This window comes from Lynx canadensis, chromosome A1 (assembly GCF_007474595.2).
Source record: "Lynx canadensis isolate LIC74 chromosome A1, mLynCan4.pri.v2, whole genome shotgun sequence".
NCBI lineage: Eukaryota > Metazoa > Chordata > Mammalia > Carnivora > Felidae > Lynx > Lynx canadensis.
Window position 1 is genome coordinate 239,165,549 of NC_044303.2, and position 27,435 is coordinate 239,192,983.

At 61.6% G+C, this 27,435-nt stretch overlaps 1 protein-coding gene across 1 annotated transcript in view; it reads left to right on the forward strand.

The window, feature by feature from the left end:
• The window catches only part of SLC6A3 (solute carrier family 6 member 3), a 29,947-nt gene extending 2,834 nt beyond the window's left edge, over nt 1–27,113 (forward strand). Inside the window, exons 3-14 of the mRNA XM_030331706.1 lie at nt 5,877–6,002; nt 6,105–6,286; nt 7,265–7,399; nt 12,333–12,436; nt 13,635–13,759; nt 16,392–16,504; nt 17,671–17,799; nt 18,586–18,685; nt 21,081–21,181; nt 22,322–22,489; nt 23,594–23,665; nt 27,090–27,113. Coding sequence (XP_030187566.1) covers nt 5,877–6,002; nt 6,105–6,286; nt 7,265–7,399; nt 12,333–12,436; nt 13,635–13,759; nt 16,392–16,504; nt 17,671–17,799; nt 18,586–18,685; nt 21,081–21,181; nt 22,322–22,489; nt 23,594–23,665; nt 27,090–27,113 — 1,379 coding nt within the window. The remainder of the gene's footprint in view (nt 1–5,876; nt 6,003–6,104; nt 6,287–7,264; nt 7,400–12,332; nt 12,437–13,634; nt 13,760–16,391; nt 16,505–17,670; nt 17,800–18,585; nt 18,686–21,080; nt 21,182–22,321; nt 22,490–23,593; nt 23,666–27,089) is intronic.
• The last annotated feature ends 322 nt before the right edge of the window (nt 27,114–27,435 follow it).

The window sequence follows — 27,435 nt, forward strand, 5'->3', positions numbered from 1 at the left end:
GCCGGGAGACCCGACCTGTGGACGTCCGAGATACCACCAGCAGGGAGGTGGGTGTCCTGGATTTGAGCTGCGTCTCGGACACTGAGACTCCGAATGCTTTGTTCTGGGATTCTGAGCCCCGAGCGGGGACCGAATCTCTGTCGTGGAAAGTGGCATCGAGGGGCGGGGACAGGTCAGGTGGGTTGGGAGGGTCTGGGGCGATGCTGGGACGATGTTCTCCCCAGACCGTGGCCAGGAAGAGCAGTCAGGGCAGGTGACCGTTGTGTGTCATGGGACTTGCTTGTGTTTTTAGGACGCCGTCGGTGGTTGGCGACTGGAAGAGAGTGAACAGGGGGTTGAGGGGAGCGGGGGGGCCGTGAGCCCCGCCAGCTCTCCAGGGTGGCCGGCTGGTTTCAGAGGTCTGTCTGTCCCTCTTGACTTGTCCAAGAGATGCCGGCCAGGCGCGTTTGTGAGAAAGGAGACCGGGGGAAGTTTATCTGAGTGTGTGGGTGGGACTCACGGTGCGACGAGGAAGCGAGAATTGCCCAGAAAAGGAGGAGTCGAGTTTGCTGTCGCTTGCCGCTGTCTCGCTAACTGCTCCGTTTCCCAAACGTGATGGTGTCTCGCTGACGGGCCGGGCCCCGGCTGCGTGTGCCCTCCCCCTGTGGCCCAGGCTCAGCTTGGCTGGGATCAGAGGTAAGGGGTCCGCAGGGGACCCCCTGCACCAGAAAGGGGAGATGAGGACCCAGTGGTGCGCGAGCACCTGGGGCCCCGCGGTCAGGCCCACCACGCTGAGGGACGCTCAGCCGCTCGGTGCTGGCTTGGGTCTAATCCGTCGTTACACCAACAAATTGGGGAGTAAGGTTTCGTGCTGAGGCATCTCTCGCTATTTCGAGATGGATACCCGTGCAATTTTGAAGTTTGGAGAGCTCACGGAGGCTGAAAGGTGCCAAGTGACGCCATTGGGGGCCACCTGTCTTTTGTTTGGAGGCGTGGACGGATTCACGGGGGAAAGGACTCCGCCAAGCACGTGGCTCCTCCTGAGACCCCAGAACGAAAACTGATGTTGCTGTTACTCTCGTCACATCTTCCCCAAGAAAGCGGAGCCCCAGAACCGCTGTCCTCAGCAGCCCCTGCGCTAGCCGAGGGTCCCAGTTTCAGTCCCTGGTGGGCATACCCGAGGAGACCCTGCAGGCTCGGAGCAGAAGCCAGAGGCTCGTGGCCGTGGCTCCCAGGGCTGAGAAACCGTGCGGGGGACTCGCTGGACGGCCATGAGGGCCGAGCCAGGACTGCGCCCGTGGGCTTGGAGACCCCCAGACAGGCTCGTGTAACTCCAACCACTTTAAACGTCCCCGAGTCCCACAGACACTTATCAACACCACCTTCGCCTACTTTCCGCTGTAAACTAGAGAGCTATACGTTTAAAGCTACTTATACGTTTGCCTCTAGGAGACGGCTTTAGCTGCTCCCCCAAAGCTCCTTGTGCTGTTTTCACTTTCATTCGGTTCCAAGTATTCCCTGATCCGCCTGGTAATTTCTTCTTTGACTCATGGGAGCTTTTGGAGGCGTTCCCGTTTAGTGTCGAAAATTTTGGAGGTTTTCTAGATACGCTTCTGTTCTTGATTTCTGATTTAATTCTGATTTAGTGACATAATATACATATAAAGCCTCATTATTCCAAACTCTACTGAGACCTTTCGTGCCTAGTGTGTGGTTTACGCTGGTGGGTATTGTGGGTGCACTGGCACAGCACGTGAGTCCTGCTGTCGCTGGGAAGGGACTTGCACCCGCGGGTCGCGTGAGCTCCTGTGCCACCCGCCGGGTCTTCTGCGTCCTCACTGTCCGCCGTGCTACCGGCTGTGGGACGCGCTGTGGGAATGTGGGCTGTGCATGTGCCTCCTTGTCTTGATTCCATCGGCTTCTGCTTGACTTGTGCTTCTGGGACTCTGTGGCGAAGTGTGTGTGTGTGTGTGTGTGTGTGTGTGTGTGTGTGTGTGTGTGTGTGTCAAGTCTTTGAGCGGACCCATTTCCATATAAAATGTCCCCCTTGGTCACGTTGCTCATCCCGGAGCAGCTTTGTCCAGCAGCAGCGTTCCTCCCCGGTCCCCGATGGGCCGTGTTTGCACTGGCACCTTTGCCATCCTGTGTTTTTAACCCACGTGTGTCGTACCGAGCGCGCGTTTCTCGCAGGCGGCGTAGAGATGGTTCTCGCTGTTTATGCAGTGCCGCCATCTCTGCCTCGTCGTAGGGCTTTCCGTTCAATAATCATCCACGAGGTCGGGTTTAAGTCTTTCGTCTCCATGTTTTTCCTCTGTGTCCCGTCTCTTTGTGTTTTGTTTCCTCTACTTGTCCCTCCTTTGGAATTAATGAACACTTAGGCTTCCGTTTGAGTTACACTTTTGGCTAGTAAGCTATAGCAGCTCTTTGTTTTCATTTCTGTGGCTGTTTACCGGGTTTATGACCCACATCTGTGACTCGTCACGGTCTACCTTCAGATGGCGTCATGCCACTCCACGCGGAAACTAGGAGCCTTACAACAACGTGCTCCCGTTCTCACTCCTGCCCTTTATTGTCACAGGTTTTGTTTCCACGATCTGTTATAAACTCCACAACATGTTGCTACTATTTTTGCTTTAAACGGTCCGTTATATTTCGGGTATGTCTAAGTGGAAAAACACCTTTTATGTTTACGAGCACGTCCGCCGTTTCTGGTGCTCTCCCTGCCCTGTGCAGATCCAGATTTCCATTTGGGCATCATTTCCTCCTTTCTGAAGGGTTTCCTTTAACACGTCCTACAGCATAGACTTGCTGGCAACGAATTCTCTCTGCTTTAGTTTTTCTGAAACATGTTGCGTTGTTTTGGGGGGAGTTCCATAAATTGTGGTGAACTACACATAACAAAATACATCTCTTTTACCGTTCTAAGCGTGCGGTTTAATATTACACAGTCGCAGCACCGTGCAGCTGTCACCACCATCCATCTCCAGGACTTTCTCGTTCTCCCAAACTGAAGCTCTGTCCCCGTGAAACACTAACTCCCTCCCCACCCCCACCCCAGCCCCTGGCGCCCACTATCTTGTGCTCTGTCTCTGTGACCGTAGGGACCTCATGTAGGAAGAATCGTTCAGCGTTTGTCCTCGTGTCTGGCTTATTTCACTCAGTGTGATGTCCCCAAGGGCCATCCCTGCTGTAGCAGCTATCAGTTTCCTTCCTTTTAAGGCTGATCACTATTCCACTGTATGGATGAACCATATTTTTCTTGTTCATTTGTCGATGGACACTTGGGTTGTTTTTCTGTCTTGGCCTTTGTAAATAATGTTGCGATGAACACGGGGGTGCAAGTATATTTTCGAGTTAGTGTTTTCATCTTCTTCGGATAAAGTTGACTTTTCATTTTGTTGGTGGTTTCCTATGCTGTGCAGAAACTTCCTAGTCTGATGTAGCCCCACTTTGCCCATCTTTAAATTGAATTGTTTGGGGGGCATTTTGTTATCGAGATACAAATCTTTCCATATTCTGGTTGTTACTCGCTTACCTATTTTCTCATTCTGTGAGTTACCTTTTTCTCTGTCAGTAGTGTCCTTTGATGCACAAAATTTGTGTTTTGATGAAGTCGGTTTATCTGTTTTGTCGTTGTTGCTTGTGATTTTGATGTCATATCAGAAAACCCATTGCCAAACCCAAGGTCACAAAGACTTGCCCTTTTCTTCCAAGAACGTTATCATTTTACCTCTTCCATCCAGTCCTTTTCCCGTCTCGACTTAAGTTTTGTGTTGTGGTTGTAGGCCATGTGTTCCGCCTGTGTGTCTGCTAATTTTCTTCTTCCACGTCGGACATAGTAAGTTTGACTTTTGCATCAGGTTTTGTCGTCTTCCTTTAAGGACTGTTAGTTGCGTTCTGGCGGGAAGTTAATTTGCTCACGGAGAGCTTTATCGTCTTGATGCCAGTCCGTAAGCTGTCTCTCGGTGGTTCTGGGCACTGCCGTGTGGCGCTTCCGGGCCTCCCCTGAGCTCCCCGTGTGACCCACAGGTGCCCCGCCCTGGCCTGTGGGAGCCCCTGGGTCCTGCACCGTGAATTGGTGGACACGGGGACGCGTCCTTCCCAGACCTCCGGCCGCACGAGCTTTATCGACACTGCCGTCACTTGAGGTCCTTGGGACACACCTGCTCCGGCCTCGGGGACACCCTGCCAGACAGGAAGCTGGGGCGTTACTGGGCTCACCTCATCCCTTGCCTTCTCCTGGGGGGGGCAGCCCTGCATCATCTCCGGTCTCGTCTGAAAACACACGTTTGGTGTCCTTCGTCCGGCTTCCAATTGTCTGCCACGTCGCAGACCGGTACACGTGTGTGAGGCCTTGCAAGGAGGCCAAGGTGTGACTGGGCCTTCGGCCACGCGGTCTCCCTCGGTGCTGTCGTCCCAAAGAGACTTCTGTTGGTGAGGAGAGGGCCTGGGTGAAGTGGTCTGGCTGGGGGGCCAGGACGCGGGGCGTCAGGCAGGGCCAGGGCTGCGGGGAGGAGAGAGGAGAAGAAAGTCGTTGGAAATCGTGCTGCCGGAGGAGGCCCCGGGGAGGACAGACTCAGGGGAGGGCAGCCCTCCGGGAGGACGGACTCAGGGGAGGACGGGCAGGGCACAGCTGCCCGAGCGTTGTTGCCCCAGGGATCTCCACTCCTAGACTTCACACAGAAGACAGCATGTGTGTGTGTCGGGTCGGGGGCTCCTGTCACGTGAGGGGTGGCCTGCACTCCATAGAGGAGACAGGTTGATGTGACACTTTGGTGGTGCTGAGGGAGCTGGGAGTGTCGAGTTGGGCTCTGTTCGTGCCCGTCACCCCCTCCCCCCCGCCACGGAACTCTGATTCCAGGGTCTGAAAGCCTGGATTCCTCCACCATGGCTCCGTGACGCCTATAGCTGGTGGGAAGCTCTGGGGTGCGCAGATTTCTACCGTGGGCATCAGGATTCTTCTGTTAGGACCTCAGCACACCTGGGCAGTGATGGCTCCTTTCATAAAACGGGGCCCCTGCGCTTCCTGGAGCAGTGGCACAGCCTGCCGTCGGGGTCAATCCAAAATTCCAGCCGCCGAGGCCAGGCAGCGGGTACACGGCGAATGTGATGGTGCCGCCACCTTCCCTGCGGGCGGTCACGGGGACCTAAGGGACTACGGTGCAGGGAGGCGCCCAGGACCCCACAGGTGGTCACGGGAACTAAGGGTTCTGTGTATCTAAGGAGAAAGCATGTAAAGAGGCGCCCAGGGGGGCGTCTGGGTGGCTCAGTCGGTTGAGCGTCCGACTTCGGCTCAGGTCACGATCTCGCGGTTTGTGAGTTGGAGCCCCGCGTCGGGCTCTGCGCTGACGGCTCGGAGCCCGGAGCCTGCTTCCGATTCTGTGCCTCCCTCTCTCTCTGCTCCTAACCCACTCGCATTCTGTCTCTGTCTCTCTCAAGAATAAATAAACGTTAAAAAAGAAAAACATTTTAAGAGGTGCCCAGGAGCCTCGCACACGGGCACGGGATCTAAGGGGATGCCGTGCACAGAGGCAGCCGGGACCCCCGCAGATGTTCGCAGGGATCTAAGGAGAGACCGGCCCCCAGGGAGTGCTCCGTGGGCCACGAGTCCCGCTGCCTTTCTTCGTGGCCTCGTGTCCTGCCCTGAGGATGGGCTCCCTCCACGAGACGGGTTCTTGGGCAAGCCTGGAGCAGAGTCGTCCTGAGTCCGTTACCCGCGGAACCCTGCTCGAGGCAGCTGGAGCGTGAGAGCGGGTGCTGCCAGCCGTTCCGCCGTCCCCTGAGAGAGCGGCGAAGGCGTCTGTGTGTCCCGAGCTCAGCCTCGTTTCTGCCAAGGGCGCCCTGGACCACCGCGCAGGGCACCACATCACTGAGCACCTTCCCTCTGGTTTCTGCAGCTCCGCAAAGCGGGGGCGCTGAGAGCGAGAGGTCGGGGCTGGGCTTCTGCGGGCTCCCGGCACGCTACAGCCCTCGAGGACATGGGCCCTGCCCCCCAGCCACGCTATTGGGCCTGACCCTTCTGAGTGGGGTCTCCGGTCCCATCGGGCCGGGGGATTTCCGCCAGGCCTCTTGGGGGCGGGGAGTTCTCTGGGCAAGCTCAGCTTTCCGGTTCCGGTTCTGGGTAGGGAGGCAGCACCCCGAAGCACCCGCCTGTCCCACCCTCTCCAGGCGAGGCGTGCTGCACCTTCACGAGAGCCGTGGCATCGACGACTTGGGCCCCCCTCGGTGGCAGCTCACTTCCTGCCTGGTGCTGGTCATCATCCTCCTCTACTTTAGCTTGTGGAAGGGAGTGAAGACTTCTGGGAAGGTGAGGCCTTGCCCACTAGGGAGAGGACACACGGCCATGCTCGGGGAGTGAACTTGGGGGCCGCGGTTGGGTTGGGGAGTGGAGAGGTGGGCCGTGGTACGTTGGGGAGGGCGCAGGTGGCTGTGGTAGGTTGACAAGTGGACAGGTGGCCGTGGGTAAGGAATGGCGTCAAGAGAAAGGCGCTCACGGCAGGGTGTTTCCAGCGTGAACGCAAGCACACGTAAATTGGTTTTTGCCGATGAAAATATTTTGGTGGTTATCTGGGCACCCAAAGCAATTTTGACCAAAACGTGCATCGCTTGCTGTATGCGTGGAGTAGGATACCAACCCCCGGGAGCCTCTCGGTGAAGACGGGTTCCTTTCCTCCCTCGGTCTCCCGGCCCGGAGTCCGTCGGCTACACGCCGACTACGCGTGCGTTTGCACACCCAGTGCAAATTCACCGCGTCTCACTCATCAGGGACTCGGCCCCTCCCGCCCACTGCTGCAGACCAAATGCAGACGAGGAATGTCCCTTCTCTGCCGAATGGTCTGTTCCATTTTATTTTATTTTATTTTTTTTTATTTTTTTTTCAACGTTTTTTATTTATTTTTGGGACAGAGAGAGACAGAGCATGAACGGGGGAGGGGCAGAGAGAGAGGGAGACACAGAATCAGAAGCAGGCTCCAGGCTCTGAGCCATCAGCCCAGAGCCTGATGCGGGGCTCGAACTCACGGACCGCGAGATCGTGACCTGGCTGAAGTCGGACGCTTAACCGACTGCGCCACCCAGGCGCCCCTGGTCTGTTCCATTTTAATCCCTGGGAAAGTTACAGGGTAGAGGGCGTTAACGGTGCGCTGCAGGGAGACTTTGCTGATCTGGCATCCTGTGACTGTTGGGGACGATGGGTTTCCCATCCGGAGGCCGCCAACCACAGTGACGCTGTGCCCGCCCTGCCGGTGGGTGGCCGGTGACGCCTGGTGGCACTGTGTTCTCCCAGGTTGTGTGGATCACGGCCACCATGCCGTACGCCGTGCTCTTTGCCCTGCTTCTTCGAGGACTCACTCTCCCTGGGGCCGTCGACGGCATCCGAGCGTACCTGAGCGTAGACTTCCACCGACTCTGCGAGTCTTCTGTGAGTACGGCCTTGCTCGTGGCCCCGCTGTGCGCACGCGCTAGCAGGCTCCGTGCCGCGGGGCTCCCCCCGCGTTTTGGGGCAGGGACCCCGAAGGCGGCAGCGGGGCCGGAGCCTCTTACTTGCCCTGCTGTGTCCGCCGGCCCCGGGCCCCACCCGCCGAGTGCACTGTCAGGCCAGAGGGACGTGCGGGCGCGGCAGGGAGCTGAATGGACCAAATGAGAAAGTTGGGGGAGCGGGTCCCCTGCTCAGTCTCTGCAAGAACAGAACAGAAGGCTGCTTCCGCCCGGCACCTTCCATGTGGCCCACCCCTCTCCCGGACAGAGGCCCTCGGCTTCCTCTGCCCAGTCTGTGCCAGCAAGTGTGGCCACGCACCTGGAACGCAGCCCGAGCTCTGGCTCCCTGCTCAGCACGGGTGCACGGACCAAGGCCCCCTCCTGGGGAAGCCAGACCTTGTTGGTGACTCACGTATGGTGCCGTGGCACACGGGAGCCATCTAAGTCACGCCACGTCAGAAACTAGGTCTGCGGCAGGCCATGCGTTTCTCCAGCACAGGACGCGTTCGTTCTGTGTGCAGATATTGGGGGACGGCCTCGTGAAGGGAGGAGGCCTGTCCAGGCCGTGGGACAGAGGTCTCCCAGGACAGGGAGAGAGAAGCCACAGCAGCATTTTAGGGAGACAAGACCCAGAAATGGGGGTGGCCATGGGCAGAGGCAGGTGCTGATGGAAAAGGCACTCAGGGCGGATCATTGAAAATTCGGGTGCACTAGATTTTAGCAGATGGTGGGGACCCCGGTGGCTGCCCGGGGAATGGCCTCGTGGGGAAGGGCAGCCGGGATTTGGGGGGATGAGGCGGGGGACCGGGGGCCTTTTGGAGGATTGTTGCCCGATGCCACTAGGAGGCGGTGAGAGTCAGGTGTGGCGCTCAGCCGCGAGGAGGGAAGGCGCGGCCCCCGGGGAAGAAATGGGGGGAACGGGTAGGAGGGAAGGCAGGTGCGGCTCCTAGCCCCCAGGAAGCCCCCCGGGAGCAGGGGAGTGGCAGGGCAAGGTTGTGCAGCTGCAGCAGCGGTGAGAGGCACCCACAGGCGAGGGCGAGGTGAGCAGCACACGGCGGTCCACGCGAGGACAGGCAGCGAAGCCGTGAGAGCGGCAGGCGGGTGCGCTGTGAGAGCGAGGAAAGCGGGAGAAGGCCGATGGGCGGACATGGTGTTCTTGCAGGAGGAGGCTGTGGGTGTCAGAGGCCAGTGGCGGGAGGAGGAAGAATTTGAAGAAAATAACGCGAGAGCAACGTACAGAGGCTAGTACTTCGAGCAGGAAAGCCGGGCAGCGCACAGGAAGAAGCCAGACTGGTGCTGCAGAAAGACGCTCGTGTGTGAGGCAGAGAAGAGGAATGGCAGACGTGAGAGGTTGCCGAAGATCAGGGAGATGATGGGTGATAGATGGAAGGTAGAGTTAATAGGTAAATGGATGGATAGACGCGTCGATGGATAGGTAGAAAGGTCTGTGGGTAGGGAGATAGATGATGGATGGATGAATTGATGGATGGATATAGAAGTAGGTAGGTAGATAGATGCATATATAGATGATGGGTGGATGGATGGATACGTAGGTAGGTAGGTAGATGGATAGATGATGGATGGATGGATGGAGAAGTAGATAGGTGAGTAAATAGATAGATGGATAGATAGTGATGGATGGATAGATAGATGATGGATGGATTGGATAGATGGACGATGGATGGACAGGTAGGTAGATGGATAGATGGATGATGGATGGATGGATGGATGGAGTAGATAGGTAGATGGATAGATAGATGATGGTTGGATGGATAGGTGGATGGATTGGATAGATGGATGATGGATGGATAGATGGGTAGATAGATGGATAGATGGGTGATGGATGGATGATGGATTGATGGATGGATAGATAGGTATATAGATAGATGATAGATGGATGGATGAATAGATGGATTGATGGATGGATGGAGAAGTACGTAGGTAGGTAGATAGATAGATAGATGAAGGGTGGATGGATGGATGGATAGATAGGTAGATGGATGATGGATGGATGGAGAAGTAGATAGGTAGGTATGTAGATAGATGGATAGATGATAGATGGATGGATTGGATTGGATAGATGGATGGGTAGGTAGATAGGTAGGTGGATAGATAAATTATGGATGGATGGATGGATGGACGGACGGATGGATTGGATAGATGGATGATGGATGGATAGGTAGGTAGATAGATGGATAGATGGGTGATGGATGGAGAAGTAGATAGGTAGGTTGGTAGATGGATGGATGGATGGATGGATAGATGGATGGATGGATTGGATAGATGGATGATAGGTAGGTAGACAGATGATGGATGGATGAATAGATGGATTGATGGATGGATAGATAGATGATGGATTGATGGAGAGATAGGTAATAGATGGATGATAGATGTTTGGATAGATAGATGATGGTAAAACAGGTGATAGATGGTGGGTAGTTGCTAGGATGATGAGTGGATGGGTAGACAGTTCGGTGACCAATTGACGGACACAGAGGATGGGTGATGGATAGATGATGACTATCTTGGACCAGTCAGCGTGACCCGTCCTCTCCAACCACTCTGTCAGCTCGGGGCTAGGAAGGGATGTACACCAGGACAGAGCAGGCCCACGGCCCCTGGACTCCGGTGAGCCTGAGGTCCCGAAGAGACAGGTCCCTGCGATCCCGGGTCCAGAGGGCAGAGCCACTCCTGTCCTGCTGTGGGGTCCCGGCTTCCCTTTGCAGCAGCTCCTCCAGGCCTCCAGTGGGTGCGGCAGAGATGGGGCCTCACTGGCTTCCTGATGCTGCTGGGGTGTCCTCCCAGGGCTCCTCCGGCCCAGCTGCTGCCGGTATTTCCAACCCTCGACTCTTGGTGGCCACACAGACATCCAGTGACCCGGGCGTCCTTCCCTGGGGCGTGGCAGCGGAGCCGTGCCCCACAGGTGCACCCGGGGACGTGGTTGCCCAGGCTGGCCCAGATCAGGTCGCTGGCTCCCTGGCTGGCCTCCTCCCAGGCTTGGCCCCGACCCATCCCCCGGGGCTCGGCCCGAGGGGACCTTCTGGAAGGCACCCTCACTACTCTCGGGAACGTCTGGAGCGGGGCTTACGCACAGGCTCCTGGCAAGCAGACAGGGCAGAGAGAGCGTCTGCCCCGTCCCTTCCCGTGTCCCTGCCCTGTCCTGACACAGAGGCGGCCCTGCATCCTGAGGTTCCGTTTCCGGACCCCCGTGTGGACAGGGGGCTCCTCCTCGGGGGTCAGCATCCTCGGGTGCATCCAGACCCTCGTTCCTCCATCGGCCGACCTTGGGGCCGCTCCGCGGGGTGGGCCAGGTCCAGGCGGGGGCGAGGAGACCCGTCCTGGGAGAGCTCCCCTTCCAGCGGGGGAGCAGAGGTCAGGAAGTGAAGGAAGGAAGGGCGGTTCCAGGTCAGCCCAGAGTGGCTGCCAGTGGGTCCCAGGGTGGGTCTCGGGCTGGGTCCGGAGCTGGGTCCCACGGGGGGCAAGGAGCAGAGGCCTGGACCGAAGTCCGGGAGGCACATCCTGGTTGGCGAGCTGCACGCGCAGAGGCCGGGTGCACGCTGACCCGGCCGGGGCTAAGCAGGAGGCAGGAGCCCCCGGTGACCTCAGCTCCTGCCTGCAGCCGCCTGGCCAGGCCAGCTGACCGGTGACCGGCACACGGGGGCACGGGAGATGGCCGAGCAGGGGTCCCTTGGCCCACTGCCCACTCAGCCACCCTCGGCCTCGTGCTGAGGCCCAGCCAGCTAGCTGCCTGTAGCACGCCGATCGTCAGAGTGATCCCGAGACCCTGAGCGTGCCGCCCAAATGACAGGAGCCCTGCTGGTCCTGAGCGTGGGTGGACGGCCGGCCCCCGGCAGCCCTGGAGGCACTGCCTGAGGGTCCCGCCCACATGGGCCACCACGGGCCACAGGGTCTTGCAGACACGGGCCCCTGAACGAGCCAGCCCCTTCAGACGGCAGCTGTGGCTTCGACTCTGCGGGGTGGTTCCCCCAGGGAGGGGGCCAGCTGCTTTCCACCCCCAGCCAAGGCTGTGCGGGAGCGAGGCGGTGCCCACCTCCCCAAGAAGCTCCCGTGTCACCTGGACGCAAACGCTCCTTTTGGACTTCAGATACCATATCGGTCCAGTCATCGGCCACACGCCTTGTACACGTGCGTGCCACCCCGGTGTCGTCTGTGCTGGGCCGAGCAAGCACACACCAGTGTCTGAGTTGCAGTCAGGCCTCCCGGGCCCGTCCACGTGGGTCGCTAAGTGTATACCGCGTGCCACGGGAGAGACGTAAAGCCGTGTCAGCGGGCACAGGTCCAATCGAGGCACCGACGTCCGTAGCATTAATAAATGAGTGACGGGTCTGGCCGCGTGGATGACCTCCTGACATTCCGGGGGAAGCTGCAAACAAGGCCCTAAGACACGGCCCCTTTGCGTGCTGGGCTCTCGGGCCGGCGACACGGCAGGGTTATTCCCGGAGACGGCATTTGCCGCCGATCATGTGGTCGCTGCGATTTGCTGTTGGTAACAATGTTGTGTTTAAGTTCAGCCCTGTTCCACGGCTCCCGGTGGCGGTCTTTCGCATGGTTGCCTGTGACAGCCACCCCTCCTGAGCCCCTCCTGCCCCCTCTGTCCTCCCCAGCCCCTCTTGCCCCTCTCTCTCCCGTCTGCCCTCCTGAGCGCGCCCCCTGTACCCCTGCCCCTCCCTCCCCAGTGCCCTCCTGGGCGTGCCCCCTGCACCCCTGCCCCTCCCTCCCCACTGCCTTCCTGAGCGCGCCCCCTGCACCCCTGCCTCTCCCTCCCCACTGCCCTCCTGAGCGCGCCCCCTGCACCCCTGCCCCTCTCTCCCCTCTGCCCTCCTCAGCGCGCCCTCTCTCCCCTCTGCCCTGCGCAGGTCTGGATAGATGCCGCCACCCAGGTGTGCTTCTCGCTGGGCGTCGGCTTCGGGGTGCTGATCGCCTTCTCCAGCTACAATAAGTTCACCAACAACTGCTACAGGTGAGACCCGAGCGCCTGGCCCTGCCCCAGAGCCTTCCAGCTCCCAGCTTTGGAGAGAACGTGTCCCCACACGAAGGGAGGGCGTTTGCTGTTTGCAGAGCCTCTGAGCCAGAATGGCTTTTTAAGTGGGAACTAAAAGGCAGAAGTTACAGGCAAAATGTTGATTTTTCCCTGTAAAGAAGGTACAGAGAACACACGAAGTGGCTGTTCACGCCCCCAGGAGGAAGCCCCTCCCACTCCCCCCTGAGGATCCCCCTCCTCCAGCCCCAGCTGCCCCTCCCCCCAGTGACCAGGCTCAGGCCTCCCCCGAGCCCCCCCCCCCCCCCACGACGAAGCGCCCATGTGTCTTCCCACCGGTCCCGCACCGAGGGAGCGGAGGCCCCAGACCCGGTGCAGGGCACCCAGGGAAGGCCCGGTGAGCTGCAGCCACATGCTGGACCCCAAATGGTTGCAGAAACCAAAGCAGGTTCATCTGGGACCTGCTTTCTTTGATCCTTATGGGGTCGTGTTTGTTTTCTTCGCGTCACGGGGACAAAAACTGCAGCGAAAATACAGTGTGCACGGCCAAGTGGCCACACACGAGGGTGGACAGCCTCTGCCCAAGCCCACCTGGTCCTCACCCGGGTCCGGGCACCGTGCAGCCGCCCCTCCTCCACTGTGGCGCCCGATGGGCTGCCCCTGCCCTGCTGTCCTCCAGCCCTGTCAGTCCCCAGCCTTCAGAGCGGGGCCCCCGGGCCGGCGGTACGGACACCCCCGCACTGGGAACCGACAGAAGTACAGCATCTGGGCCCCACCAGACCCTCCCCTCAGAACCTGCATTTTACCAAGATCCCCCCGAGGCATCTAGGAGCCCTGCCGGACATGGCTGGGGACACCCTGGGCTGTCTGTTCTGCACCCCCGGAGTCCCAGCATTGGAGGTGGGCACTGTCTCACCTTCGGTGCCGGGACACGGACGGTTGGTCACCCGGGGCCCGCCCGGGGCTGCAGCCTGGGCACACCCGGAGCCTAGAGCTGCTCAGCCAAGGGTCCCGCCACCGCGAGCACCAGGCTGTCTGCGGTACAGCCCGTGGAGAGGCTGGCAGGGTCCCTCAGGGAAAGCGCCCCTCCAAAGCCACCTGCCCCAGACGCGGTACGTTAAGAACGACGGCAGGAGATTGTCGCTGCCGCAGCACATGGCGGGGCTGTCTCGTCCCCCAGAGACGCGGTCATCACCACTTCGGTCAATTCCCTGACGAGCTTCTCCTCCGGCTTCGTGGTCTTCTCCTTCCTGGGGTACATGGCCCAGAAGCACAGCGTGCCCATCGGAGACGTGGCCAAGGACGGTGAGTCCCCCTGGGCAGGCCCGGGGCGCCCCCAGCTCTGCCCGCTCCACGGCCCTGGCCACCCCACCCGGTCCTCCCAGCGTTCACCTCGCGCAGTGGGAGGGAGAGCCGGGGCCTCGAGTGCAGCTCACGGGAGTGTCACGTGTTCCAGAGCGGAGAACCCACGGTACTCGGTGAAGCGACGCTCCCGCCGCCCCGCTCCCTCCCCGCTGCCCGCGAGCTCCCGCCAGAGGCCTCAGAGCTGCAGCACCAGGGTCTACCGCCCTGTCCCTGGGGTGGGACCTGGCACACGGCACCCCCCTGGACTTCGTTTCCACTTGGGTGGGGGGCCCTGCAGCTCAGGGGTGGGTCCCTGAGCTACTCCAAGCCACACAGACGGCAGGGCTGGAGGGAAGCTGGGTGGCTTGGGACAGATTTGGAGGGGACGTGCATAATGGCCGGAGAGATCCTCAAGTCTCAGACACACAGGGCAATGGAGACACATGTTCCCAGCCCACGCCCCCGGCCGACCCGCAGACACCAGGTGTGTGAGTGCGGAAGTGGCCACAGGTGGGTGACACGGGGAGCAGGAAGCCTGCCGGGAGGCCGGGCTCAGGTGTGGGGTGCAGACGGGGCCCCCTGGGCATCTGTGGGGGCTGCCCAGTCCTGGCACGCGGGTGCAAAGTCCTGGCATTGGGTCGGTGCGGGACTCCAGGGGCTCCTGAGGTCACGACAACCCCTCGCCTGCCCGGGACTGCCTGGCAGGTCAGAGAGGAGGACTCTACCCCTGCGCCTCTGTCCTCACCCCTCGCTCCCTCTGAGAAGGCGCCTCTCCTCCTGGGGGCTGCTCCTCAGGCTCGGGAAAGCCCTGAGTCTCGCTGACTCATTTCCTCCTGGGTCTTTTCACTCAAGTCAGGGGCGGGGCAGCTGCTCAGGGAGGGGAGGAGGGGAGCGGAGGGCCGCCCCGCCCGTGCGTGCCCGCCGCTCGCAGCCATCGCCCCGTCTGGTCCTCGCAGCGCTGAGGCCTCAGCTGCCGCCGTGAAAGTAGGAGGCGAGGGTCCGGCCTTCCGGGACTGGCAGGGAGGTCGGGCTGGGCGTGTGCTTCCTCAGTCCACACGCTTTCCTCCAGGAAAAAAAATCCAATAAAGGCAGGAGACGGGGAACATACTGCAAATAAATACAGAGTGGTGAAATTTACTCACTGCTGCATTTATGCATTTCTCCTGCTTTTGCCCTTTTTTATGAGAAATAGGAATCGCTTACAGAACCCCCATTAACCCCTGAGCACAGAGTGAATGTCTTCTGTGCGTTTCCATGGCCGGCAAAGTAAATGTCATTTAGCTCTAATTCTCGAGAAAACAGGGTGAAATGTTAACTGAGGTTCAGAACCGAAAGGCAGAGGTACTGACACCACGTTCAGTCGGGCTGGCCGCCATCTTTCTGGGTCCAAGGCTCAAGGCATTTGGACCTAAGAGCATCTCTAATGCGCCGCCCCTCACCCCCACGCTGGGGACTGTGCCCCTTCCATGGGAACAGGAAACGCAGGGAAGCCCAGGTCCGAGCACGGGGTCCCGTGCGGACCCTGGGACACCCTGGCTGTGGCCGCTCTTCCGTTTTCCACCACGATCCCTCAGTGCCCCGATCCCGTCAGCTGGGGCCCGCCACGGCCCTGCTGGAGACTGAAGGAAGATTCGGGAAGCTGTAAGTTATGTCCTTACACGCACAGGTGCGGCAGGTGTGCTAGTGCCCGTGAAAATAGTGAATTACCAGTTTCTCGTGGGAATATTTTTACTTTGGGATCATTTGAGACCACACCGCACTCAGTCTGGTTGAGTCCCGCACGGCTCCCATCCCTGCCTCCCTGCCGGCTCAGAGCCCGCGGCCTCCACACCCACCCAGGCCGCACCCACGGGGTAAGAGGGCGGGAGTGTGTGTGTCCTGCACCCAAGGCCCCCTCCTGGGGACGTCCCAGAAGGGGATGATCCCCAGGGCTCAGATGTGAGCAGAAACCTGCCCCTTCGAAGCATTCGCTGAGCTGGTATTTTCTATACTCATTGTGTGGTTTTCAAAGATCAGACACAGGGCGATGCGTTGACACAGAAAACTGTTGACGTGATGCTACGGGTACCATCGCGTGAGCGTGTTCGTGTGTGAGCGTGCGTGTGTGTACGCACATGCATGAGCGTGTGCAAGCTTTTACGTGTGTGGGCACGGGCATGAGTGTGTGAGCATGTGCGTGTGAGCACGTGTGTATGAAAACGTGCATTCGCGTTGGGGCACGAGTGTGTGTGTGGGTGCGTGTGTCTCCAACGTGCACGGGAAAGCCGACACACGGAGGTGTCCCTGTGGTTGTCAGGGCCGCCGGGCAGGTCGCCGGAGCCCCTCCCGCCCTGTCCCGTGTCGGTTCTGCCCCCGTTTCCTCTGCAGCCCCCGCACCTGGCCCACCGAGGGGCTGGAGGAACGTGGCGGGGCCCCCCGGCTGATTTCGGGTTTCCATTTGCCGGAGTCCTGGGCCAGGCGCCCACCGAGTCCTCAGGAGAGAGGGCTCTTCCGGGAGAACGGGGAAGAAGGCGACGGGAAGGACCCTGCCCCCTCCCCGGGCCGGGGAGGCAGGAGGCTGCGAGCCAGTAGCGAGTGAAGGGTCTGCTTTCAGGGCCCGGGCTGATCTTCATCATCTACCCCGAGGCGCTGGCCACGCTCCCGCTGTCTTCGGCCTGGGCCGTGGTTTTCTTCATCATGCTGCTCACCCTGGGGATCGACAGCGCCGTGAGTGACCCCCCCCCCCCCCCGCCTCATGCACCAGAGGGGCCCTGCCCGTCACAGCTGGGTGCCCTCGAGGCCCCCCCACAGAGTCTCTGTGCTCACCCCCAGCCCTTGCCTGGCGGGAGGGAGGGACCCCACGACCGCTGGAGACCCTTCCGGAGGCGGGGGGGCTGGGCCAACTCCCCCTTCTTCCGCTCGGGGCCACCAGCCCCACCCTGTGCCTGAGTCCCACAGACCCTAAGTGCACCCGTGCGGGGCCAGTGGCAGGGGCAGCACAGGGAATGGGGTGAGGACCACCCAGAGCCGGGGCCGGCCCCTCCTACTCCCCGCTTTCCGGGACCCCTGAGCCCCCCGGGAGGGGTGGACGCACCTGCAGGGCAGGGCAGCAATGGCGCCACAGCCCGGCCCCGGCCCACCGAGTATCTTGCCTGTGGCCCCGTGCGTGTGCGCGCGTGTGGGTGTGGGTGAGTGCGTGTGCGCTAGGGAGGCAGCACGTGGGCCTACAGGACTCCCTCGGGCTCATCTGTCCCCAGTGCCTGCTCGGGACCAACGGCTGAGACCTCGGGGTCCCCATGGCTTCCTGGAAGGTGCAGAGAACCACGAATCCCTCCCTGTGTGTGGGTCACGGACCCTCATCCTGGGCCCCGTGTCCCAGCCATCTGGTCAATGCCCGCTGGGTGACCACGGCCCCTGGCCCCACAGCTGGTGGGGATGAATCCCATGAACAGCACCTCCCGGAGGAAGTGGTTTTGACAGAGTAGGGCAGAGAGGGCCACCAAGTAAGAGGACGCTTGGAAGACGCCCCTTCGCGATGGCACACGGAGTCCGGGAGGTTGTCCCAGTGAGCACGGGGCCCGTGGCCACGCCAGGTCTCCCCAGGAACCAACAGGCCGTGCTGTGGGGAGACGTCTGTTTAGAGTAGGCGGGCGGGGCTGAGGTTTCGTGGCGGTGCCACGGGTGGTGTCCTGTGAGTGTGTGGCCCACGTTGGCCACTCGGGGGTCACCGCGAGGGACGGCGTCCGCCCCTGGGTCCACGTTCCGGTGGCCGAGGGCACTCGCACCCCAGATGCCGTGCGGCCCCCGCTTCTGTGCACACCCCGGGTGTGGGTTCGGTGGGCTTTGCGTAGACCGAGGCCCGCCCGCAGTGCGCACCCCTGCTGTTGCTGCAGATGGGCGGCATGGAGTCGGTGATCACTGGGCTCACCGACGAGTTCCAGCTGCTGCACCGGCACCGGGAGCTCTTCACCCTCTCCATCGTCCTGGCGACCTTCTTCCTCTCCCTCTTCTGCGTCACCAACGTAAGTACCGGCTGGCGCTTGGCCTGACCATTCTCATTATTAGCACTTGGAGCCGGACGGGGCTGGTGCCACCAGGCCAGACAGAACCGTGTGTCCGAGAGCCTCCCCCCGGACAAGCCGTGACTTGTAATGACGCGGGTAGTGTGGTCATACTCGGGGTAGTTGTGGTCACACGTGGGGTAGCTGAGGTCACATGCGGGGTAGTGTGGTCACGCTTGGGGTAGCCATGGTCACATGTGAGTAGCCGCGGTCACACGTGGGGTAGCCCTGGGGCATGTGAAACAGCCTCAGGTTACTGCAGCTCCTGGACGCCCCCCCCCCCACCTGCCGGGAAAATGCCTGTGGCTGAGTACCTGCCCGTTGGATCTGTGGGGTTGGGGGCTTGGGACAGGCCTGTCCATGAGGACGGGAGCTCCCTTCCCACGGAGGCCCTACTGTGTTTGGCATGTGGTTGCTTTTCATCTCTGATTGCACCCAGAGCCCCAGGAGGGGAGGGAAGGGGAGGGGAGGGGGGGGAGGGAAGGGGAGGGGAGGGGGGGAGGGGCGGGGAGGGGTGGGGCGGTCCTTCGGTCTCTACACAGAAGGCACAATCCGAGAAGCTTGTGTGTGGACTGGTTTTCAGTGCCTGCAGCCGGCCTGTGTGGGGAGTAAGAACATCTATAGGCCGAATCCACGGGCCAGGTGTACGTTTCGGAAAAAGCGTTTTTGTGAGCGAGGTTTCCGTGGACGGGGCGGGGCGTGCCACGCCGGACACCCCAAGCTGAGCGGGCTCTCCCCCTCTTGCAGGGTGGCATCTACGTGTTCACGCTGCTGGACCACTTCGCGGCCGGCACGTCCATCCTCTTTGGAGTGCTCATCGAGGCCATCGGGGTGGCCTGGTTCTACGGTAAGGACGGAGCCTCCGCCGGGGCTGGCTTTGTCCCTGTGCTGCCTCCTTTCCCACAAAGCCGCCTCAGAAAGGGGTGCGTGTGGACTCCCGGAAGCTGAGCGTCGTGGTTCCCGTAGCGTCACCGAGAACGGGAGGCTGGGGAACCATCTGCCGGGCGGGGTCAATGAGGACGGTTCGCCTGGATGGCGCGCACGTGCTTGCCGTGGTCAGAGGCTTTCGGCGTGGCCACCTGATCGTGCCGTGCAGACGTCCTAGCTGGCCCCTGGCAGAGAAGGGCTTGTGGTGACTTTGGGACGCTGACGGCTGGTGGAGGTGAGGCGACACACAGAGAAACAGGCCTGTTTCTTCCTGGGGAGCCTGACCAGTGACGCAGTTCACCGAGGTGGGAGGTGATCGGAGGCTTCCAAAGTGCCACCACTGCTCTCGTACCCAGCGTCCCCGCCTATCTGGGTGGCAGACCTCCCCGAGTCAGCCACCGCCTCCTGAGTCCCAACTACGAGCCCCTTGTGGTTGGGAGCCGCTGCGGGGCAGGCTGCCCCCAGACCCCTCCCGGGCTGCCGAGCTGTGTCCCAGGGCGCCCAGGTGTAGTCGTGACAGCCACGGGCACCCGAGCTGGAGAAGGCCCTACCTTTCCCTGTCCCGGACGGTGGGGCCGTGGCGCTGGCCCCACCCGCCTGGCCGGGCTTCTGAGGGAGTTAGCAGAGAAAGTTCCGTGCAGCAGGCGCACCTGTCCGTGACCCTGTGCGACTGAGCCCTGAGCTAAAGGTCTGTGGTGCCACACCAGGTCGGCTTGTGCAGGAGCCCCAGGGCCCCTCGAGGGGCACATCTCTGCTTCGGAGCCACGGACGCTTTGGCCTGAAGAGACACGTGGGCTTTGAGAGCCTTCCTGACAAGTAGCTCCTATTCCGAGAACATTTTTCCTATTTTCTACAGAAAAGGGAAACCTCGAACTCTGTGCTTTCATCAGCACCTGGAGTCAATGCTTTATCACTTTAAGTGGCGCTCTCTCCCCCACCCCCCAATTGAGCCTCGCAGTGGAAGAGAAAGCGCCTCAGACCCACCTCCGGTCACGAGCTCAGTGCTGGTGGAGGTACGAGGGGCGCCGGGGACCGCCAGCTCCCCAAGCCTCAGGAGACGGAGTCCGCGTGGTTTCTCCAAACGGCAACTCACGTCCCCCGATCTAAGCGCACAGCCTGTGTTGCTTGTGTGGCTGCGTCGGCATCCCGAGCCGACGACCAGGTGCCAGGAGGGGCCGCGGGGCCAGCCTTGGCTCTGCCCGTCCCCGTTCCCCTGGTCCGTCCCCGCGTCTGGGGTTCTGATGACGGGGTTGGCGTGTGCGGAGGGAATTCTGAATGGAGGTGTCTTCTCGTGACACCCACGAGACCCACCCTGGGCTCAGCAGACCAGCTGTGGTCGTAGGAGCAGAGGCCAGACTCAGGGAGGGAGAGGTCACTGTTGAGGTCTAGAGAAAGTGCCAGTTCGTTAGGCTTCCAGCAACAGCTTTCCTTAAAAGATAGTGATTGTGGACATACGCTGGCACGCCATCCAGCCTCGAAAGGAAGGACATCGTGACGCCCGCTGGGGGGCGCCATGCTGAGCGAGACAAGCCAGGTCAGAACGGGCGGGGGAGGGGAGTCAGCACTTCATGGGGTCAGGGCTTTGGTGTGTGGGAGAGGGGAGGTTCTGGATATGATGGTGGTGACGGCTACACAGCAGTGTGAGTTGATGCTTCTGAACTCAGCGCTTAAAAATGATTAAAACAATTCTACGTCGTGTATTTTACCACAGTTTTTTAAAGGGAAAAAGGAACAGTTGAGGCAGAAAGACAGGGACAGTGTTGGGGCCTCACACGTGTCCCTCGGTGATCATGATGGTAGAGGAGCCAACGTCACCCGTGTCACAACAGTGAACATGCATGGGGACCTTGGCCAGCAAGACCAGGGGGCGGTGTCGAGGGGGTGGGGTGGGGTGGGGAGGGGAGCACCCCGGCACAGGCCCAGGGGGGTGGGAAGCACCCCAGCACAGGCCCAGGGGGTGGGGAGGAGAGCACCCCAGCACAGGCCCAGGGTTGAGGGGCGGGGAGGGGAGCACCCCAGCACAGGCCCGGTGGGGAGGGGCATGGGGGAGAGCACCCAGCACAGGCTCAGGGGGTGGAGGGTGGGGAGGGGAGCACCCCAGCACAGGCCCGGGGGGGAGGGGCATGGGGGAGAGCACCCAGCACAGGCTCGGGGTGGAGGGTGGGGAGGGGAGCACCCCAGCACAGGCCCGGGGGGAGGGGCGGGGAGGGGAGCACCCCAGCACAGGCCCAGGGTTGAGGGGCGGGGAGGGGAGCACCCCAGCACAGGCCCAGGGTGGGTGTCCTGACCAGCCTGCTTGGCTCTCTCCGGCCCAGGCGTGCGGCAGTTCAGTGACGACATCCAGCAGATGACCGGGCGGCGGCCCAGCCTGTACTGGAGACTGTGCTGGAAGTTCGTGAGCCCCTGCTTCCTCCTGGTAAGGGCCCCGCGTGCGCACACGGCTCGGTCCGGGTCCCTCCGGGGCCGCACACGCCTGGGCTTCCTCCGATGATGGGAGGCCAGGGTGGGGCCTGCACGCTGGCCTTAGCCAGAAGGGCGGCCTGGCCCCGAAAATCCTCTGTGGCCTCCTGACGGCACCCCCCCCCCCCCCCCGCCCCCGGCCGCACTGAGAAGCCTCAGCACCGGGTCCCCGTGCGTCTCACCTCTGCCGCGGGGGCGAGGCCAGAGAGGGCCGGCGAATCTGCACCTCGGGGGTGGGGTGCGGCACAGGGGCTCTAATGCCGAGGACGGGAGTGACTCGGGCCCTGTCACGAGCGCCGCCCTCGGGACTCTCCCCGGGCACCACTGGCACGTCTGGGAGCTGCCTGGCTTGTGTCATCGGGCCCGGGGCCGCCAGTTGTATTAGCACAGGGCCACACGGGTTCAGTAGGGATCGTCCCCGGCTGCTTCCTCAACAGCGGAGCGGAGCAGTCGCGGACCGAGGCCCGGTGGCCCAGAGCGCCTGGACAGGTGACCCCGGGAGGCCGTTCGAGGGCGGTCTAGGTCTGAGCCCCTCACCGGGACGAGCATCCCGACCCCTCGGCCCTCCGCCCGGCCCGACGGTCCCCGGCTGCGTGTCTGCAGCTGCTGGCGGTTCAGACGCGCCATGCTGGGCCAGCCTGTGGCTAGTGAGAGACGGAGACAGAGAGAGAGAGACTAAGCCAGAGCCGGAGAGGCAGGGAGACGGGAGGAAGCGGGAGCCCGGCCGCCAGCACGGACGGGGTTTCTCCCCGAGCTGCACCCAGACACCCCGGAGCCGCCGACGGCCCCGGCCGGCGCCTGCCTCCAGACCATGGCGGCGGCGCTCCGAGAGCTGAGGTGGCCGGGGCGCTGGGGGGGGGGGGGGTCTCCTGGACACGGTGACACGGAGGGCGTGCGCCAGGCATGGCCACCAGGGGTGAGGGGGCGCGCAACCCCCACCCCACCGCACCCCCGCCCTCACGGAGCGGCACGTGAGCGCCCCCACCCTCTGAGGGGCGCCGCCTTGCCCGGGAGACCCTCCCCGTGAAACCCTCGCTCCCGGGCCACCTGGCCTGCCGGCTGAGAGCGGCAGCCTGAGCTCTGCCCTCACTTTTAGTTTGTGGTCGTGGTGAGCGTCGTGACCTTCAGGCCCCCGCACTACGGAGCCTACGCCTTCCCCAAGTGGGCCAACGCCCTGGGCTGGGCCATCGCCTCGTCCTCCATGTGTATGGTGCCCGTCTACGCGGCCTACAAGCTCTGCAGTCTGCCCGGCTCCCTGCGGGAGGTGCGTGTCCACACGGGCCCCACCCTGTCCCGCCCCGCCCCCGCCGGGAGACCACCCAGCCCAGTGGGCGTCCACCCCCCCCACCCCCCACCTCCAGCCCTGCTCCTGCTTGTGCACCCCCACGACTTCTGACCTCCGGGAGGCGTGGAAGGGGCGGGGCCACAATGGAGAAGGCAGGTGCGGGAGGAATCGCGGCTGTCTATGTGCGTGTCCGTGGGTGCGCGTGTCTCACGTGCCCTCCCGTGTGCGCACGTGTGTGTACCTGTCTGTGCACACTCGTGCTCCACAGAGCCCGGTGAAGGTGGGAAGGCAGCGGTCAGCGGCTGGGGCTGGAATCCGCGCCCAGTCTGTGTGGTGGGGGTTGCCCTGGGGCCCCCCCCCATCACACACACGCTCCTCCACCTGTAAAGGAGGGGGCGGGGGACCAGCCACCACTTTATCTCCTGGCCCGGGATTCCTGGAAGCAACAAAGGACCCAGGCCTCCTTGGAAGGAACGGCCCGAAAGGTCGCTCCGAGGCCGCTCTGTGCCCGCGTCCCACACAGTTTCCTGGGGAGAGTGGGCAGCCGAGCCCCGTTGCTGCGCCCTGGCCAGTCCGGGGACCCTGGGGGCCACACGGCTCCCCCACAGGCTGGAATGAGCAGTCCTGGCCAGTCGGGCCCTGGGATTCCCCGGGGCCTCTTGGGAGGGAGGGACAGAGGGAGCCCCAGGGTCACCGGAGCCCCAGGCAAAGCAGGCTGGCATGACGCAGGGGGACCCCTCACTGCCTGCGGGGCCCAGCCAGGGGCCCTCTCTCAGCCTGGAACAGCAGGGCTGCAGCCCCAAGGGCCAGACTCCGAACACAAACCACAGAACATCTCAGTGGCCGTGGCGACCGTGGAGGGTCCCCGGCCCAGAGACTCCCAGGGGGAGTGCGTGCCATTCACTCACCCGGAACCCACAGCCAGCTTGGTGTCGAGACAGAAACCTCCCCTTCCACGCGGGCTGGACTCGGCTGCAGGGTCTGGGGAGGCCAGGCCGTCAGCCCCAGCCTCACGCCGTGTCCGAGGGGCCTGTGCACTTCACCGAGCGCACGCCCGTGCCCACGCCTCCCCTTCCCTTCTAGAAACTGGCGTACGCCATCACACCCGAGCAGGAGCGCGAGCTGGTGGACAGCGGGGAGGTGCGCCAGTTCAGGGTGAGTGCCCCCCTGCCGTCTCGGGCCTCCCTGAGCAAACACTGGGAGCGGGCCGTGCGGTGCCGGGCCTGCCCCGAGCACCCCCGTACCGGGCGGGGCGGCAAGGGGGCAGAAAGAGGGAGCAGAGGGGTCGCGCGTGGGGCGCGGGCCCCGGGAGGGGGCCTCCCGCGTGAGGGAGGGGGCTGCCCCACCGGGGACCAGGGAGGGAGACGGTCTGAAACAGCTCAGAGCCTTGCCCGCCCTTGCCCTTGGGGGGCAGGAGGCCAGAGGCCGGGAGGTCTGGAGCCCGACCTGAGGGGGTCGCTCAGGCTGCTTCGGGTTGTGGGGGGCCTGCAGAGAGGCAGGAGGGCGCCCGGGGTGGGAGGAGCCGGGTCCCACGGGGCCTGCGGCAGAACTGGGTCTGTCCCGTCCTTGGATTTCTTCCATTTAATTTTCGCGAGTTTCTCAAGTGAGACCCAGGGCCCTCGGTCTCCAAGCTCTCTTCTTCCCTAACAAAGCGCTCCACCACGTTTAACCTGGTGTTTTCCCGATCGCTTAGTGCTAAGGGTATTTTAATTTTCATTGTGACTCCTCCACCCCGCGAGGTGCCTTCAAGTCCCCAGATGTGTAGGGATGTCTCCTTGATCTGCGTGCGGTCCGTGTGTGAAGCAGTCGCGTTTGGCTCAGACGTCTGCGACCCTGTTCCCGGAAGCGAGTGCCGGCCTGTGTGCGGCTGAGCCCCTGACCCTTGGCAGACGCTAGCGCATCCTGAGATGAACGTGCCCTCTAGCCGCTGACGCGCTCCCCCTTCCGTCCGCCCCGCTAGGCTGTGGTCGCCGCAGTCCGTCTTGTACCCGCGACGCCTTCGCCTTCGGCTTGGCTCGCCCAGAGGACTGGGAGACACTAGAATATCCCACCTGGGGAGCGTACCTGTCCACTTTCCCCCCGTAGCTCCAACAGATTTTTGATTTATATCCTAAGGCTGCTTCTGAGGTAAAGACACGTTTCGGACGGCCACGTCTCCCCCGGGACTTCACACGTCTTCTCTCCCTTGTGGTGCTTTTGCTGCTAAAGTTCTCTGGGGCTGAGATGAGCGTAGCCGCACCAGGTTTCTCCTGGTCTCCCAGAAATATCTTGTGTAATCCTTTAAAGTTTTTTTAATGTTTATATTTGAGAGAGAGAGAGAGAGAGAGAGCACAAGCAGGGAGGTGCAGAGAGAGAAGGAGGCACAGAATGTGAAGCAGGCTCCAGGCTCCGAGCGGTCAGCACAGAGCCCGACGCGGGGCTCGAACCCGCGAACCGTGAGATCATGACCTGAGCCACCCAGGCGCCCTCTTGTGTAACCTTTTCACTTTCAACTTTGCGACGGTCTCAAAATGCAGGCCTCTTTTGCAGACCTGGGGTACACCTGGAATTTTTTGCTCTGATAGAGAGGTTCGTCCATTTACATTTGTTGTGATCATTAACGTATTCAGGCTCGATTCCATGATCTTTTTAACTCTTTGCTGCATTTTTAATGTTTCTTTTTTCCTTTATTACCTTTTTATGGATCGCTTTTTGGAGGATTTGCTTTTTTTTTTTTTTTTGCCTTTTTACCCTTTTTTCTGTTTGGGACTTACATACTCATATACTTTACTCCATAATTGTACTTTATTCCTTTAATAGTTACCTTTGAAATCATACGTACGTATCTCACTTTAAATATATAAAGTACCCCTTAATATTACAAAGACTTATGCTATTAGCGTCCAATTTCTGTCTTTTTTTTTAACCCACAGATTAGACACTTATTGTCACAATTATTGCTGTGTTGTATGGAAATGCTCTCTTGGGTTAACGTGCATGTTGGCTGTTTATTTTTCCTCCCGACTTTGTGGCATATACATCGCCCCTTTGAGGATCGTTTTCTTGCTTGAAGAAACAGTCCTTCGGACTTGCCTTTAAGGAGGGCGCCTGACACACGTCCCGACTCTAGTGTGTCTGTGAACTTTATTCTGCCCTTACTCAGGAGACCGCTTCCGTGCGCGCACTGTTCTCGGTGGACAGCTGCTGTCCTCTGGCATTCTGAGGCTGCGCTCGGCGGCTCCCTTTGCACAAGACATCGTGCGTGTCCAGGGTCTGTGGACCGGTGGGTGTTGCCGGTTCTGGGAACTTTGCAGCCCACGCCTCCCACCCTTGCCCGTTGCCTCTGTTCCCCTCGGGGCTCCGGTGTGTGACACTCGCCCAGTCCTCCGGGTCTCGGCTCCCTCAAAAGTTCCGTAAACTCTGCGACGCAGGCATGTGGACGTACAGCACCCTCTTACTCGTGCACACACAGCTCCTCCTGTTAGATTTATTTGTCTAAGTGACAAAGCCCCGTGAACTGCCACACGGACGCCACGCTGAGAAACACGTGCACCTGCCCGCGCCCCTCCCCCCACCCCTGAAGCAAACACAGTCCCCACCACTTTGGTCTCTCGCTTGACCTCTGCGCCGTGTGGTCCCCGCACATCGATAGATACTTCTGTGTCCCTGAAAAGCAGACTGGTCTGAAGTGGGGCGTCCCCGTGCAGCTCTAGGGCTCCAGCCCCTTCCACCTGCCTGCCCTGCACGGCCCTGCCCAGGCCCCCGGGGACCCCGGCGGGCAGTGTGTGTCCCGGCCAGGACTGCAGACGCGCCCTGCGGGTCCTCCTGGAGGGGGCGGGGAGCCCTGTCCCACCCGCGGTAGACTCAGCGTCTTCCCGCCCCTGGTGCGGCCGCGTCAGGAACGAGCCTGCATGTTCTCGTTTCGAAGCGTTTAAAACATACGGTTCTTGCCATTTAGTGATCGAACGGCTTGTGCTCAAAAATAGACCGAAGTAACAGCTGCATAATAGCAGGTGGTGACATTTGCCGGAGGACTAAATACCACTCTTGTCGGTCTTGGCCTCCCGGAGCGGTAAGTGGGGCCTGCCCCCGACTCCTCCGGGGTCGAGCAGACACAACGGAAGCGCAGGGTGCGGCCGTCCACGGGGACGGGGCTCAGAGGCCCCACAGAGGCGGCCCCGGGGCGCCCGGGGCATCGCCGGTCGGCCAACCGGCGTTGTCCACCCGGCGGCTGGCGTGACACACGCCCCGGGGGCCCCGCCCCGGCCCCCCCCCCCCCCCGCAGCCCTGCTCTCTGGCTGCTTGCCAACGGGTTTGTTTACCTGTTTCTCTGAGGCTCAGCGTGTAAGTATTCACGTGTGGTTTATTCACGTACGTTTACATTACGTGGAAGGCTGTTTACGCGAGGCGTATTCCTAGAAGCTCATCGTGGGCGTCCGGCCCGTGGCGCCCCAGACCAGCGTGCCCGGCTGAGCGTGCTGCGTGGCGGCCGGGCGCTCTGCTGGCGGGTCTCTTGGCCTGAGCAGGGCCCGCAGCCCAGGAGCCGCCTTTACCCAAGTGGCTCCCCGCTTTGCTCCTGAAGAGGCCGTTTCCCTTCTAGCTGCGCCACTGGCTCCTGGTGTAGAGGACGCAGAGGCCGGGGGGCCCCGCCGCGGGAAGTCGGGCTTCGGGAGAGACGGCTACTCGGAGGGTCCCCCTTCTGCATTCCCGGGACCGCACCACGCAGAGGCTCAGCCCTGACCCCCTGCGCCCCTTCCTTGCCGCCAGGACGGGCCTGGCCGTCCGTGCTGTGTCGCTGTGATAACTTGCCGTAGATCTGTGCCGTCCCCGCAGGTAGAAGACGTCCATCCGTCCGTCCGCGTTCCGTGTGTGCCCCGCCAGCTCCCCTCCCCGGCCGCCCTGCAGCGCGGGTCCTGGTGTTGCCCGTGCGTTGAGGAGAAAAGTGG